Source organism: Haliotis asinina, chromosome 3, assembly GCF_037392515.1.
Source record: "Haliotis asinina isolate JCU_RB_2024 chromosome 3, JCU_Hal_asi_v2, whole genome shotgun sequence".
Lineage (NCBI taxonomy): Eukaryota > Metazoa > Mollusca > Gastropoda > Lepetellida > Haliotidae > Haliotis > Haliotis asinina.
The window spans coordinates 1,006,645-1,019,444 of NC_090282.1; the positions used below are offsets into that span (position 1 = coordinate 1,006,645).

General features: G+C 44.3%; 1 protein-coding gene across 1 annotated transcript in view; it reads right to left on the reverse strand.

The window, feature by feature from the left end:
• LOC137277292 (dual oxidase 1-like) overlaps window positions 1-12,800 on the reverse strand; it is a 126,538-nt gene that overhangs the window by 10,778 nt on the left and 102,960 nt on the right. The window contains exons 12-24 of the mRNA XM_067808952.1: window positions 12,420-12,595; window positions 12,094-12,209; window positions 11,629-11,784; window positions 9,393-9,497; window positions 8,932-9,137; window positions 7,887-8,072; window positions 7,442-7,661; window positions 6,994-7,087; window positions 6,432-6,610; window positions 5,937-6,012; window positions 5,277-5,479; window positions 2,176-2,409; window positions 1,528-1,621 (exon numbers count right to left, since the gene is read on the reverse strand). Coding sequence (XP_067665053.1) covers window positions 1,528-1,621; window positions 2,176-2,409; window positions 5,277-5,479; window positions 5,937-6,012; window positions 6,432-6,610; window positions 6,994-7,087; window positions 7,442-7,661; window positions 7,887-8,072; window positions 8,932-9,137; window positions 9,393-9,497; window positions 11,629-11,784; window positions 12,094-12,209; window positions 12,420-12,595 — 2,045 coding nt within the window. The remainder of the gene's footprint in view (window positions 1-1,527; window positions 1,622-2,175; window positions 2,410-5,276; window positions 5,480-5,936; window positions 6,013-6,431; window positions 6,611-6,993; window positions 7,088-7,441; window positions 7,662-7,886; window positions 8,073-8,931; window positions 9,138-9,392; window positions 9,498-11,628; window positions 11,785-12,093; window positions 12,210-12,419; window positions 12,596-12,800) is intronic.

A 12,800-nucleotide genomic window follows, 5' to 3' on the forward strand; every position in this document is an offset into this window, starting at 1 on the left:
ATCCATAACCTGCGTCATATCTGAATTTCAGTTGTCCCTACATATAGTTGGCACCGTTATTTTTCCTGGTCGACCAAATGGAATCTCTTTCTTTATGACTTCAGATGATACATGGGTCCATTCAAAATGAATCATAGACGTACAGGAAATGTAATTCATCGTCACTACATCAGGAGTACATGGGTACAAGAGGAGTACATGGGTACAACAGGAGTACATAGGTTCAAGAGCAGTACATGGGTACACAATGAGTGCATAGGTACAAGACGAGTGCATGGATAGAAAATGAATGCATAGGTACAAGAAAAGTACATAGGTGCAAGAGGAGTACATGGGTAAAAGAGAAGTACATGGGTTTAAGAGGAGTACATGGGTACAAGAGGAGTACATGGGTACAAGAGGAGCACATGGGTGCAAGAGCAGTACATGGGTACAACAGGAGTACATGGGTGCAAGAGGAGTACATGGGTACAAGAGGAGTACATGGGTACAAGAGGAGTACATGGGTACAAGAGGAGTACATGGGTGCAAGAGGAGTACATGGGTACAACAGGAGTACATGGGTACAACAGTACATGGGTGCAAGAGGAGTACATAGGTACAAGAGGAGTACATAGGTACAAGACGAGTGCATGGATAGAAAATGAATGCATAGGTACAAGAAAAGTACATAGGTGCAAGAGGAGTACTTAGGTAAAAGAGAAGTACATGGGTACAAGAATAGTACATGGGTACAAGAGGAGTAGATGAGTGCAAGAGGAGTACATGGGTACAAGAGGAGTATACAGGTGGAAGAGCAGTACATGGGTACAAGAGGAGTACATAGGTGGAAGAGGAATACATGGGTACACAATGAGTGCATAGGTACAGGACGAGTGCATGGATAGAAAATGAATGCATAGGTACAAGAAAAGTACATAGGTGCAAGAGGAGTACATGGGTACAAGAGGAGTACATGGGTACAAGAGGAGTACATGGGTACAAGAGGAGTACATGGGTACAAGAGTACATGGGTGCAAGAGGAGTACATAGGTACAAGAGGAGTACATAGGTACAAGTGAAGTACATAGGTACAAGTGAAGTATATAGGTACAAGAGGAGTATATAGGTGCAAGAGGAGTACATAGGTACAAGAGGAGTACATAGGTACAAGAGAAGTATATAGGTACAAGAGAAGTAGATAGGTACAAGAGGAGTACATAGGTGCAAGAGGAGTACATGGGTACAAGAGGAGTACATGGGTTCAAGAGTACATAGGTACAAGAGGAGTACATGGGTGCAAGAGAAGTACATAGGTACTAGAGGAGTACATAGGTACAAGTGAAGTACATAGGTACAAGTGAAGTACATAGGTACAAGAGGGGTATATAGGTGCAAGAGGAGTACATAGGTACAAGAGAAGTATATAGGTACAAGAGAAGTAGATAGGTACAAGAGGAGTATATAGGTGCAAGAGAAGTACATAGGTGGAAGAGGAGTACATGGGTATAGGATGAGATCGAAGATGAGAACCAAGATAATACACACGCTCTAAAGAACTCTCTGAACAGACAGCTGAGGTCCTGAGCTGGCTGAGTGCTCATACAGTATAGGTTGACGCAATGACCCACGATATGCACGACTGCAACAGATAAACAACAATATACCATTGTCAGAGGTTCACTGAAATCAGGGCTGGAGAATAAACTAAGGATAATTGAAAGCCTTTGATAGCATTTTGATTACAAATTCCATTGTTAACACTGGGTCGTCTCAGTCCAGCCACATTTGCCCTGTGTACAGACTGTATAATGTTTGGACGTATAATTGAAAATGTTATCATACTCTATCCAAGGATGTAGCGGTTGAGTGGACCGGAGGCCTTGAACAATATTTCAGTTATGTCTGCTTGATTAGGGGGGAAACACGAACAGTTGAAATCCCAAAGCTTTGACAAAATCCACAAGAACGACATTGTGCTGACACACAGACGCAGACACAATAGGACAGATTAGGGTTGTAACAGCGTAACCGTCACAGCTACAGCAATGGCTGCTACATGAGTCTCGACACTGACTTACAGAGGGCTACCAGGTAACAATGTGGAGAACGTGATTTCTTTACTTAACCGGGGCTGGGAAGGCTGGATGTAAGAGATAAGTTGTTCTGTAACGTTGTGTAAGTAAAGTATCTTACTGGAGGCTATCATTAACACAGCAGCTATGTATTTGTGGAAAGTGACTGCAGAGTCGAATGGCACAAAGCGATGCATGAACGTCTCTCGGAGTCTAGTTATGGTATTGCGAGACATGGTCACGAGCAGGCTGGCGAGGTTGAACATGATGACACTTGCCGACCCACGGATCATCGCCGTCGTCCACGCACCAGACAGGCGTCTCAGCCCCGCATGCTCTCGACCCACCGCATAGTCTGCAACAGGGAAAACAAGAACTGACACTATAAACTATAACCTACACGAACACTAAATGACGCCAATTTGGTAGCGCAATTGTTTACTTTATGCGAATATTTAAATGTTCGGTATATTTTACAATTCGAGTATTGTCGTATTTTCGATTATTGTGTATTTGTTTTATCTGTTGAATAACCGAAGAAATGACAAAACCCTACATGAGCATCTGAAAGGATATTGGAAAAACATAAAAGCAAAAAAAGTTACATGAGGAAAAGGTCGAAATTGCGATTTTCGAACTTAATTTATTTCTTTTTAAAGATTTGAATAGAGAAAAAAGCTTTTACGTTTATGGTTAAAAAATAAAATATGGACAAATTTCTCAACATTCCGCAAAGGGACCACAGATATTTAGAATAACGAGACATTTGGAAGGGGATGCCTCTTAGGATACACCCAGCCAGTTTGAGGGCCCATCACAGAACATGTTCAAGTGAAAGTGTCTTGTTAACTGGCCAGTAAATGTGAAGATGTTGAACTCAACTTCATGTTGAGAATATTACATGAACCGCTGGCAAGATTGAGAACGAAAGGGCGAGTTGTTGCCTTGTTTGTAGTTGATAGAGAAATACAACGCAGTAAGGGGCGGACTTGTTATTGGCCTGCAGAAGAATCGAGTTATGCCACAACATGTGTAGTCTGACAAACTGTATGAGGATCACCCTCACGTTGAACAAGTACTGGAAAGCGCGCCTACGTATTGGTTAAATTTCAGGAAAAGTCCATTGCTCCTCAGTTAATACAGATATTTATTTTCCTGCTCCCAAATCATTTAAACAGATCTTGATAAGATTATGTTCGTGAACACAATATACACATGATCCTTATCAGCAGCTGTATTATTCATGAACATTACCAAACTTAAAACGACTGGAGTGTTCGTGCAGACATATGATGATACACTTTGTAAGTCCCAATAATAGACGCCGCTCACAGGACCGGCGTGTTCTGACGTTAAAACACAGCGTACGTATTGTGTCAACTAGCAACCACATGAATACAACCAATTTACTTCCCTCTCTCCACCATCTCACCCTAACCCTTTACAATTCCCCCTCCCCACCACATAACACTAACCCTTCACACGTTCCTCTCCCAACCAGGTAACACTAACCCTTTACACTTTCCTCTCCCCAAGACCTAACACTAACCTTTCACACTTCCCTCTCCCTACCACCCCACACTAACCTTTTACACTTCTCTTTCTCCACCACACCACACTAACCCTTCTCACTTCCCTCTCTCCAACACTCCACCCTAACACTATACACTTCCCTCTCCCCACCATCCACACTAACACTTCACATTTCCATCTCCCAACCGTGTAACACTAACACTTTACACTTTCCTCTCCCCAAGACCTAACACTAACCCTTCACACTTCCCTCTCTCCAACACTCCACCCTAACACTATACACTTCCCTCTCCCCACCACCCCACACTAACCCTTTACACTTCCCTCTCCCTACCACCCCACACTAACACTTCACATTTCCATCTCCCAACCGTGTAACACTAAGACTTTACACTTCTCTCTCCCCAAGACCTAACACTAACCCTTCACGCTTCCCTCTCCCCCTCCACCCCACATTAACACTTCACACTTCCCTCTCCCCACCATCCCACCCTAACTCTTTACACTTCCCTCTCTTTCCACCACCTAACCCAAACCCTTTACACTTCCCTCTCCCCACCATCCCATCCTAAACTTTAACACCTCCCTTTCTCTCCACCACCCCACACTAAGACTTTACACTTCTCTCTCTCCACCACCCCAGCCCAACTCTTTACAATTTCCACTGTCCACCCTAACCCTTTACACTCTCCTCGCTTCGCCACCCCACACTAACCCTTTACACTTCTCTTTCTCCATCACCCCACCCTAACTTTTTACACTTCTCTCTCTTCACCGCCCCACCCTAACTCTTTACAGTTCCCACTGCCCACCACTCCACCCTAACCCTATTATGCTCCCCTCTCTTCACCACTCCACCCTAACCCTTTATACTTTCCTCTCTCTACCACCCCACCCTAACCCTTTACACTTCCCTCTCTCCAACACCCCACCCTAACACTTTACACTTTCCTCTCCCCACCACCTACCACTAACCCTTCACACTTCCCTCTCTCCAACACCCCACCCTAACACTATACACTTCCCTCTCCCCACCATCCCACACTAACCCTTTACACTTCCCTCTCCCCACCACCTAACACTAACACTTCACATTTCCCTCTCCCAACCGTGTAACACTAACACTTTACACTTCCCTCTCCCCAAGACCTAACACTGACCCTTCACACTTCCCTGTCCCCATCCACCCCACACTAACACTTCCCTCTCCCCACCATCCCACACTAACCTTTTACGCTTCCCTCTCTTTCCACCACGTAACACTAACCCTTTACACTTCCCTCTCCCCACCATCCCATCCTAAACTTTAACACCTCCCTTTCTCTCCACCACCCCACTCTCACCCTTTACACTTCTCTTTCTCCACCACCCCACACTAACCCTTTACACTTCTCTTTCTCCACCACCCCACCCTAACGTTTTACACTTCTCTCTCACTACCACCCCACACTAACTCTTTAAAGTTCCCACTGCCCACCACTCCACCCTAACCCTATTATGCTCCCCTCTCTTCACCGCTCCACCCTAACCCTTTACGCTCCCCTCTCTTCACCACTCCACCCTAACCCTTTACGCTCCCCTCTCTCCACCACCCCACCCTAACTTTTTCCACTTCTCTCTGTCCATTACCCCACCCTAACTCTTTGAATGTATGTATGTAGTGCTATGTAGTATGTATAGAGTGCTTACAGTATGCTCGTTCAGTGAAGATCCCCCCACACACAAGGGTGTAGAGTGACACCCAGAAGATATGGCACTGGTAGTTTTCCACGTAGCGACTGAAGGCGTACCATCTTCGTGCCATGGGGGTGCCAGGGTACCTCTGCTTCCTCACAGGTGCCCGCACCCGGGAGGCTGTTCGGGTGAGTTTCTTTGTCCCGTCTGAGTTGCCCCTGTCCAGGAACAAAGTTGCAATGAAACACCGACAATCGCCGCTTTGGAATGAGGGGAAAATCTCAAATGCCATCGTACGAGTTGGTGACAGTTTCTTAAATCTTAATTGTGTTAAAGAGAAATTGTAATCCCAGAGAGAGAGAGAGAGAGAGAGAGAGAGAGAGAGAGAGAGAGAGAGAGAGAGAGAGAGAGAGAGAGAGAGAGAGAGAGAGAGAGAGAGAGAGAGAGAGAGAGAGAGAGAGAGAGAGAGAGAGAGTGGGGGAGAGAGACATGGGGGCAGGAGCAAGAGAAAGAGAGAGAGAAAGTTAAATATGAATGTGGATGAGAGTAAGTTACTTTCACTGTGGGTGAGAAAGACCCAACACTTTCCTACACATGCAAATTATCACGATTCGCTTATACCAGCGACGAGAGTACTATACACGCCGTGCTTTCCGACTTTCCGAGTTTAGCTACCTGTAGCTCTGTATGAAGGTTTTACGTCTGTTCCTAAATGTTGACTCCTCCTTGGTGTGTTTCGAGACTGCACCACCTGGCAACAGAGAAAATATAATTGCACAATGCCATTTAGAAAGTAGTCAAATGCAACATACGTCATATCTGGGATTTGACTTTCATAATAAAGTACAAAATCTAGTACTTTTTGGGGTTGAGTCCCACCCTGAGAGTCCCACCCTAATCGCCAGCACACAAAGTCAGCCGCTCAGCCACCGCGACTTCCACAGAATGGACTCAGAGGGTGCGGGATCGAATCCCGGATGTGTCTCAACCCCAAAATGTGCTCGACTTTGTACTTTACTAAGAAAATGAAATCCCAAATATGACATATGTTGCAACAGACAAAGTACGACACCTAGCCATGGACTATAGACTACATGAGAGAGTCGGACATCCAGGACGGCACTGCAATCATCTTTTACATAGCCCAACCATTTACACTGCTGTACGTACCCTCTGCAATGGAGGCTGCCTGTAGAGTAGCTTCATATTCTTTTGATACAAATACTTTCTTGAAGTCCTGGAAGTCCATTGCGTCTTTGTCCGCGATGCCAGCATCTCTGAACATGACGTCCATCAGGTTGGTCACGTGGGCGTTATCAAGACTGGCGGCAGACAGGTCCAGCAGAGAGCTGTATACAGAACGGGGGGGATCAGGTTACTTACAGTGGTCTGTACCTGTTGTACTTGCATACCAAAGAGCGCCCTGACAGGACCAGATCATGTTCAGTTCCTAATATCTGCTTAACTGTACGTAATTAAAGTGTACTAAACACCTAGGCGTCCTTGACCTTCCTTCTCTTCCCCTCCTCTACCATTGTACAGTCAGTAAACTGAACTAGCAGTGTTGTTTACACTTCCCTCTCCCCAAGACCTAACACTAACCCTTCACACTTCCCTCTCCCCACCACCCCACACTAACCCTTTACACTTCCCTCTCCCTAATCATGTTTCATGATTACAAACCACTTTGATGTGACTGAACGGATTCCAAACTGACAGGTGTTATACTAACCGTATCATTTTAAAGAAATCGTCCCGAGTGAGATACCCACGTCGGCGAATGTCGTAGATGTTAAACATCATCTGGGCCTTTTGTTCAGCTGTGCCTGCAATCCAACACTTCTACAGTAACTGTACACAGCAATGACAAGCAAGTCAAAACACAGACGGACATGGTTCTAAAGATACCGATATCCCTAAGGCTGCAATAGATAAAGTAATACCACTGGAACCGGGATGAATCCACATCACGAGAGCTCAGCTACTGCTAGAACCAAACATACAAAGCAGGATAAACTGGGGAACATGGAATAATTACATGTATCGAATCCGGAACGTATTTCATGGATTACCTTTCGAGTACCACAGATCAGCTCGAACACGGAACATGATGCCTCTGGCGAACACCTAACCTAATGTATAGATACTTCTGGCGAACACTGGACATAACGTATAGATACCTCTGGCGAACACAGCAAACAAGTCAAGGAACTCCTTGAACGATAGGTAGCCGTCGTTGTTGGTGTCGGCGAGAAGGAAGACGTTCCTGATGAAGATGGACGAGGCTTGCATGCCCAGGGATTCGGCAAACTCTGTTCTTGTTAGTTTCAGTTTTATAACATCGTTAGCAGTATCGTCATCAAAATCCCACTGCTCCACTGTCGGATCCTTTTTCAGAGCCTGTAACATCGACAATGATGTTCAACAGACCAACACCCTACTCACTGTTAACACATTGCATATATTAATTGCATATGGCCAATATTTGACGAACATTTAACACATGGACATCTTGCAAATGTTCAACGAATAGACACTTATATTCAACAGTCGAACATCGCGCCAACGTTTAAGACGTTTAGAGTTGACAAGGTATGGCATTACATAACCGTGTACAAAAAGTACCTGTAGACAGACGACCCTGAAGAACCTGTCCAGCAGCTTCTGTCTGTCGTCCTTGTTGTTGGAGTGGCTGATGATGATCTGTTCCGGGTGCTCCTGTTTAACCGTCTGGACGCCCAGCGTCTGCAGAAAGTCCTCTGTGTACTGCAACATCTCCTGTCGTTCACCCAGGTGCCTGAACCGGAGGATCTGGAGGAAAACACGTCCCAGGACCGACCATTCTCTCAGCGTCAAGACATTGATGAAGCTGGCACGCCAGTATCTACGATTCACTAACTGACATTTCGTCATCGTTCATCACTCGAATACTGGCACTTATATACTCATCGTGAACAAAGGTACTTTGTACCAATCAAACATTGGGAAAATATCCCATCTGACACAAGGCCTGACCTAGGAGGGTGATATTCGCTATGCATAAATGAATGTCCACTTGTTTTATAAGATACTCAAAACAACCCAATACAACAAACTGTACAACGTGAACTCTTTCTTAGAACATAAAGAATGACGCACAGTGGTCTGTCTACACAGTGGACTTTAGTCATTGTTGTAAAGACGAGTGGTTGCAATAGTGTAATGCTGACAGTCTCCTGTGACAGTATAGGTCTAAGATGGATGAACATGAGTTAAATAATACAAGCACATTCTACTTACTGGTGTTCTCCTACGTGTAATGTCCTAGTCACCACTACTAGTGGACATGTAGTGTCCTAGCTACATTTGCTAGTGCGCATGTAGTGTCCTAGCTACATTTGCTAGTGCGCATGTTGTGTCCTGGCTACTTCTGATAGTGCGCATGTAGTGTCCTAGTTACTTGCTAGTGTGAATGTAGTTTCCTAGCTACCACTGCAAGTGTGAATGTGGTGTCCTAGCTACCACTGCTAGTGCACATGTAGTGTCATGGATACCTCTGCTAGAGTACATGTATTGTCCTAGCTACCACTGATAGTGTACATGGAGTGTCCTAGCTATCACTGCTAGTGTACATGTAGTGTCCTAGCTATCATTGCCAGTGTACACGTAGTGTCCTAGTCAAATGTCTCACCAGGTCCACCTCCCCGGGTACACGGAGAGAAAGAAGGTCAAGTCGCTTGTCGTAAGATAGCCTGAGTGTCGCCTTCTCTGTGTTGCGCAGATCAATGAATCGAAGATCTCTGCCTCGCATGTCTGTCACCTTTATCTTTTTCCGTTGACTGTCGAACTCCACTGTGACATTTCTGTTCCCGGATTCTGGCCCCAACCACTCACATGCTGTCGACACACAAATGCACCATTACACCAGCAGATATACACGTGTATAACTGTTCGTTCTGGGTTGGTAACCGAGTTTGGTTAAATAGGTAATCTGATACTAAATTGAAAGCAAAGTATAGTTTTTCTTAATTGGACCATGGCAGTGCAGTGACTACTTGGGAGGACTCTGCCTCATGACAGGGGCCTCTAAGCATGTAACGCATCACCACTTTAATACCTTGACACATGTGGGACCGACCGACCGCCTCCTACCTGTAAACGTGTTGGTCTTCCCTGTCCTCCTTGGCGTCATCATGTTCCTCTGTGCCTCCCTTCTCTTCCGCAGCCAGACAAGCAGCATGAGCACGCCCACAGACCCTACATACATTGAAACAGACAACTCTCGCCACTAATGAAATACATCACATATAAGAGCAAATTAAGGAGCACCTTTAGAATTCAGCACCACGATTTCTCGTGAGGACGTTCCCAGCCGTAGGTCACATGTCAGTGAGACAGGCAATCAGTTTCTGCGAACCCGTCGGATGCGAACCCGCGACCTTCGGATTGTTAGCCCGACAGCTAACCGACTGAACTACGTCCACATTGTTGCACAATGTGCAAATTTAGCTAGCCATGCTTGCCATAAAAGGCGACTCAGCTTGTCGTAAGAGGCGACTAACGGGATCGGGTGGTCAGGTTCGCTGACTTGGTTGACGCGTGTCATCGGTTCCCAATTGCGCAGATCGATGCTCATGTTGTTGATCACTGGATTGTCTGGTCCAGACTCGATTATTTACAGACCGCCGCCATATAGCTGTAATATTGCTGAGTGCGGCGTAAAACTAAACTCACTCACTCACTCAGCTAGTCATTCATGTGAACGGAATGAACGGAAAGAGTCGAATTGGTTGCGGACAATTACGAAGGTTACGGGTAGACTTGGTGCCTCGTGCTTTCAATCTACTGACGGTTGCCGAGTGGTCCCGATATCATTTGGCACGATAGTCCTGTTCCGTAATCTGCAAGATACCATGTTGTGTTGAATGAGCCGATATGGTTCGAACTGAAAACGGTTGTTGACGTCAGGCGTCAGACGTTGATTTCACGGTTCATGCATGAATGACGTTCTTGTATAAAAATGATTGGGTGCTTTCGTGACAGAAAAATGTTGTAGGGAACACAGTAAGGAAAATGTGGACTGCGCTAAGGAATGAGTGAGACATGGACATGTTTGGTGACGGCACGAGGGTGAGTTAGACTTCGAATCATTATTGAAAATATGCAGATCTAGAGGTGAAAGTTGCCTGAACCCGATTTCCATCAGCCCAAAATGTCGACATTGAACCATTTCATCGTTTATTTAACTTTTGAGTTTTTGGTCTCCCGTTGTTCTTTGTGACCAAAGTGTTAAAAATGGAAAAGGAAAACACATTGGTACTCATGCATTACTACTGGAAACTCTCAACATCGTTGGGTTCCTGTAATGACATGGCTGGTAGAGACGAAACATCAGTGAGCGGAGCTTATACACACACGCTGAGCTTGACGACCTTGTAGCTATGCCAACGTCATGGGGCATTGTTTCAAAAACGTGCTTTTGAACAAAATCACCTGCAATTACGTAAAATAGTATTATGACGTGTCTTTAAGGTTTGTGGTACTGTATTCTAAAGGTAGGCCCAAATTAATAACCATGGACACCAGCCGATTACCAAAACAAACATATCTAATGCTATATCAACTTGATCTTTCTAAACGCATTTAACGGGTATCATTCTTAAAGAATATTTTACGATAAATCAGGTTTGGTTTAGTGTATATAACTCCAAATTTTGAAAGCCGTCAATCCTTTCTGTCAGTAGTCAAACAGCGCATCATGGATGTCGACATGCAACAGTGGCTCACACATACTGCTGAAAATACAAGACTGACTTCATACGTCATCTTGAAGTCACGATAAAATGGGGAATCCTGTCTCATCAACATAGAGGAGCAAGTATATGGCGAATCTTTAAGCCGTTTTAGATGTGATAATCATAGTTTAATGGTAACAGTAGGACGTACAGCTGGTCTTGATACTGAACGAAGATTCTGTATTCACTGTTCATCTTATAGAGTAAATGACCTTCACTTGTTATTGGTATGTACAGCATTTACGGAAAAAGTCTATAAAATGCAGCTTTTCTGTAAATCCACTAATCTTTTACAAACGTTATGAGCTCTGTCAATCAATTATTATCTTTGGAAATACATATATTTTGTTTTTAATCAGTCGTAACAGTAGTAAAAAGTTGTATATATGCTTTGTACATATATACAAGTACACTTATCTTTTCAATTTGGATAAGTGTCTTTATGATGCTTTTGTAAAACATATGTTTGTTTAACTGTATTGTCCTATGGGCCTGTGGTCTTTTTGACAGAAATAGACTATATGTCAACAGAAAACATTCCCGGATACTCTGTACAATATCCTAGGTCAAGGAATGAGACAAATCATAAATACCTGGAATGGAGAGACCTGTTGCCAGGATTGAGAGTGCGAAGGACGCTTCGCTGCCAGTGAAGAAGTCGTATGTTTGTAGCTTACTGCAGACGCCAAACATTGTGCTGTTGTTGCCGTCGACATTTGGAGGCGACCGACAGTTACAAGGCACATTCCCTGAAACACAAGACGCGGATTTACATTACAATGACTTTAAATGTTAACTCAATAATAATTTGGTACATGATGAATAAATTAATAATATAACGCCGAGACATACTTGGTGGTTAAATACCTTCAGTTGAAGTATGGACTACCAGATGAGGTGGAGTTCAAATAGCCTTTGTATGGCTCTCCTCCGTGCATCACTACCTGGTGGAGTATTTCCAACTGCCTGTCACCTCTGTGCATCACTATCTGCTGCAGTATTTCCAGCTGCCTGTCACCTCCGCAGTTTGCCACCCGATAATGACCTCGGTCACTCACCTCGACAGCTGAACACGTCATCGGGCAAATTATCTTGTTGAATGTTTGTGACGTTCAGCAAGATTCGACGGAACGTCATGCTGTTGATCTGTCGTATTTCATCTCGGCTGAACAATCTGCAACAGATTTTACTCCTTAAAGTCGGCAGTATACAAACGAAGGAATATAAATTACCTGACAACACGTTGATTTAGAGCTCTGACTAATAGGAATGTTTCCCAGTTGTAATTTGTATATATACGGTACTGTTTACAGATTGGAATTTCGCTAGACTTTCTCACATGAAGACATCTTTGTAACTTGCATGAAACAAAGTCATAACGTACCCATTCCGTGGGTTTTCGTACCAGAACCTGTCTCCGTCTATGATACGCTGGAACTGGTCTTGTATGATGAGGGAGAATAGCTGCCCCGGTCCGTTACCCATTGTCTCCAGCAGTCCACCGGTGATAAGGTCGAGATCTTCCGGGAAGGACATATTGCCATAAACTGCCTGCAGTCTCTGACAGACAGACAGACAGACAGGTTTTATTCAGTAGTGAAGGCCCAGTGGCCCATAGTACAGTTAATTTTTCTTTTTAACAAATATTGGTCACGTGACACGAAATTATGGTTTTACATGTAATTTAAGGATGGACATCAAATGTTTAATAAAACTGGCAGCTGATTTAATAGTGTCATCGTTTTTAGATTTAAGTATTTTATAT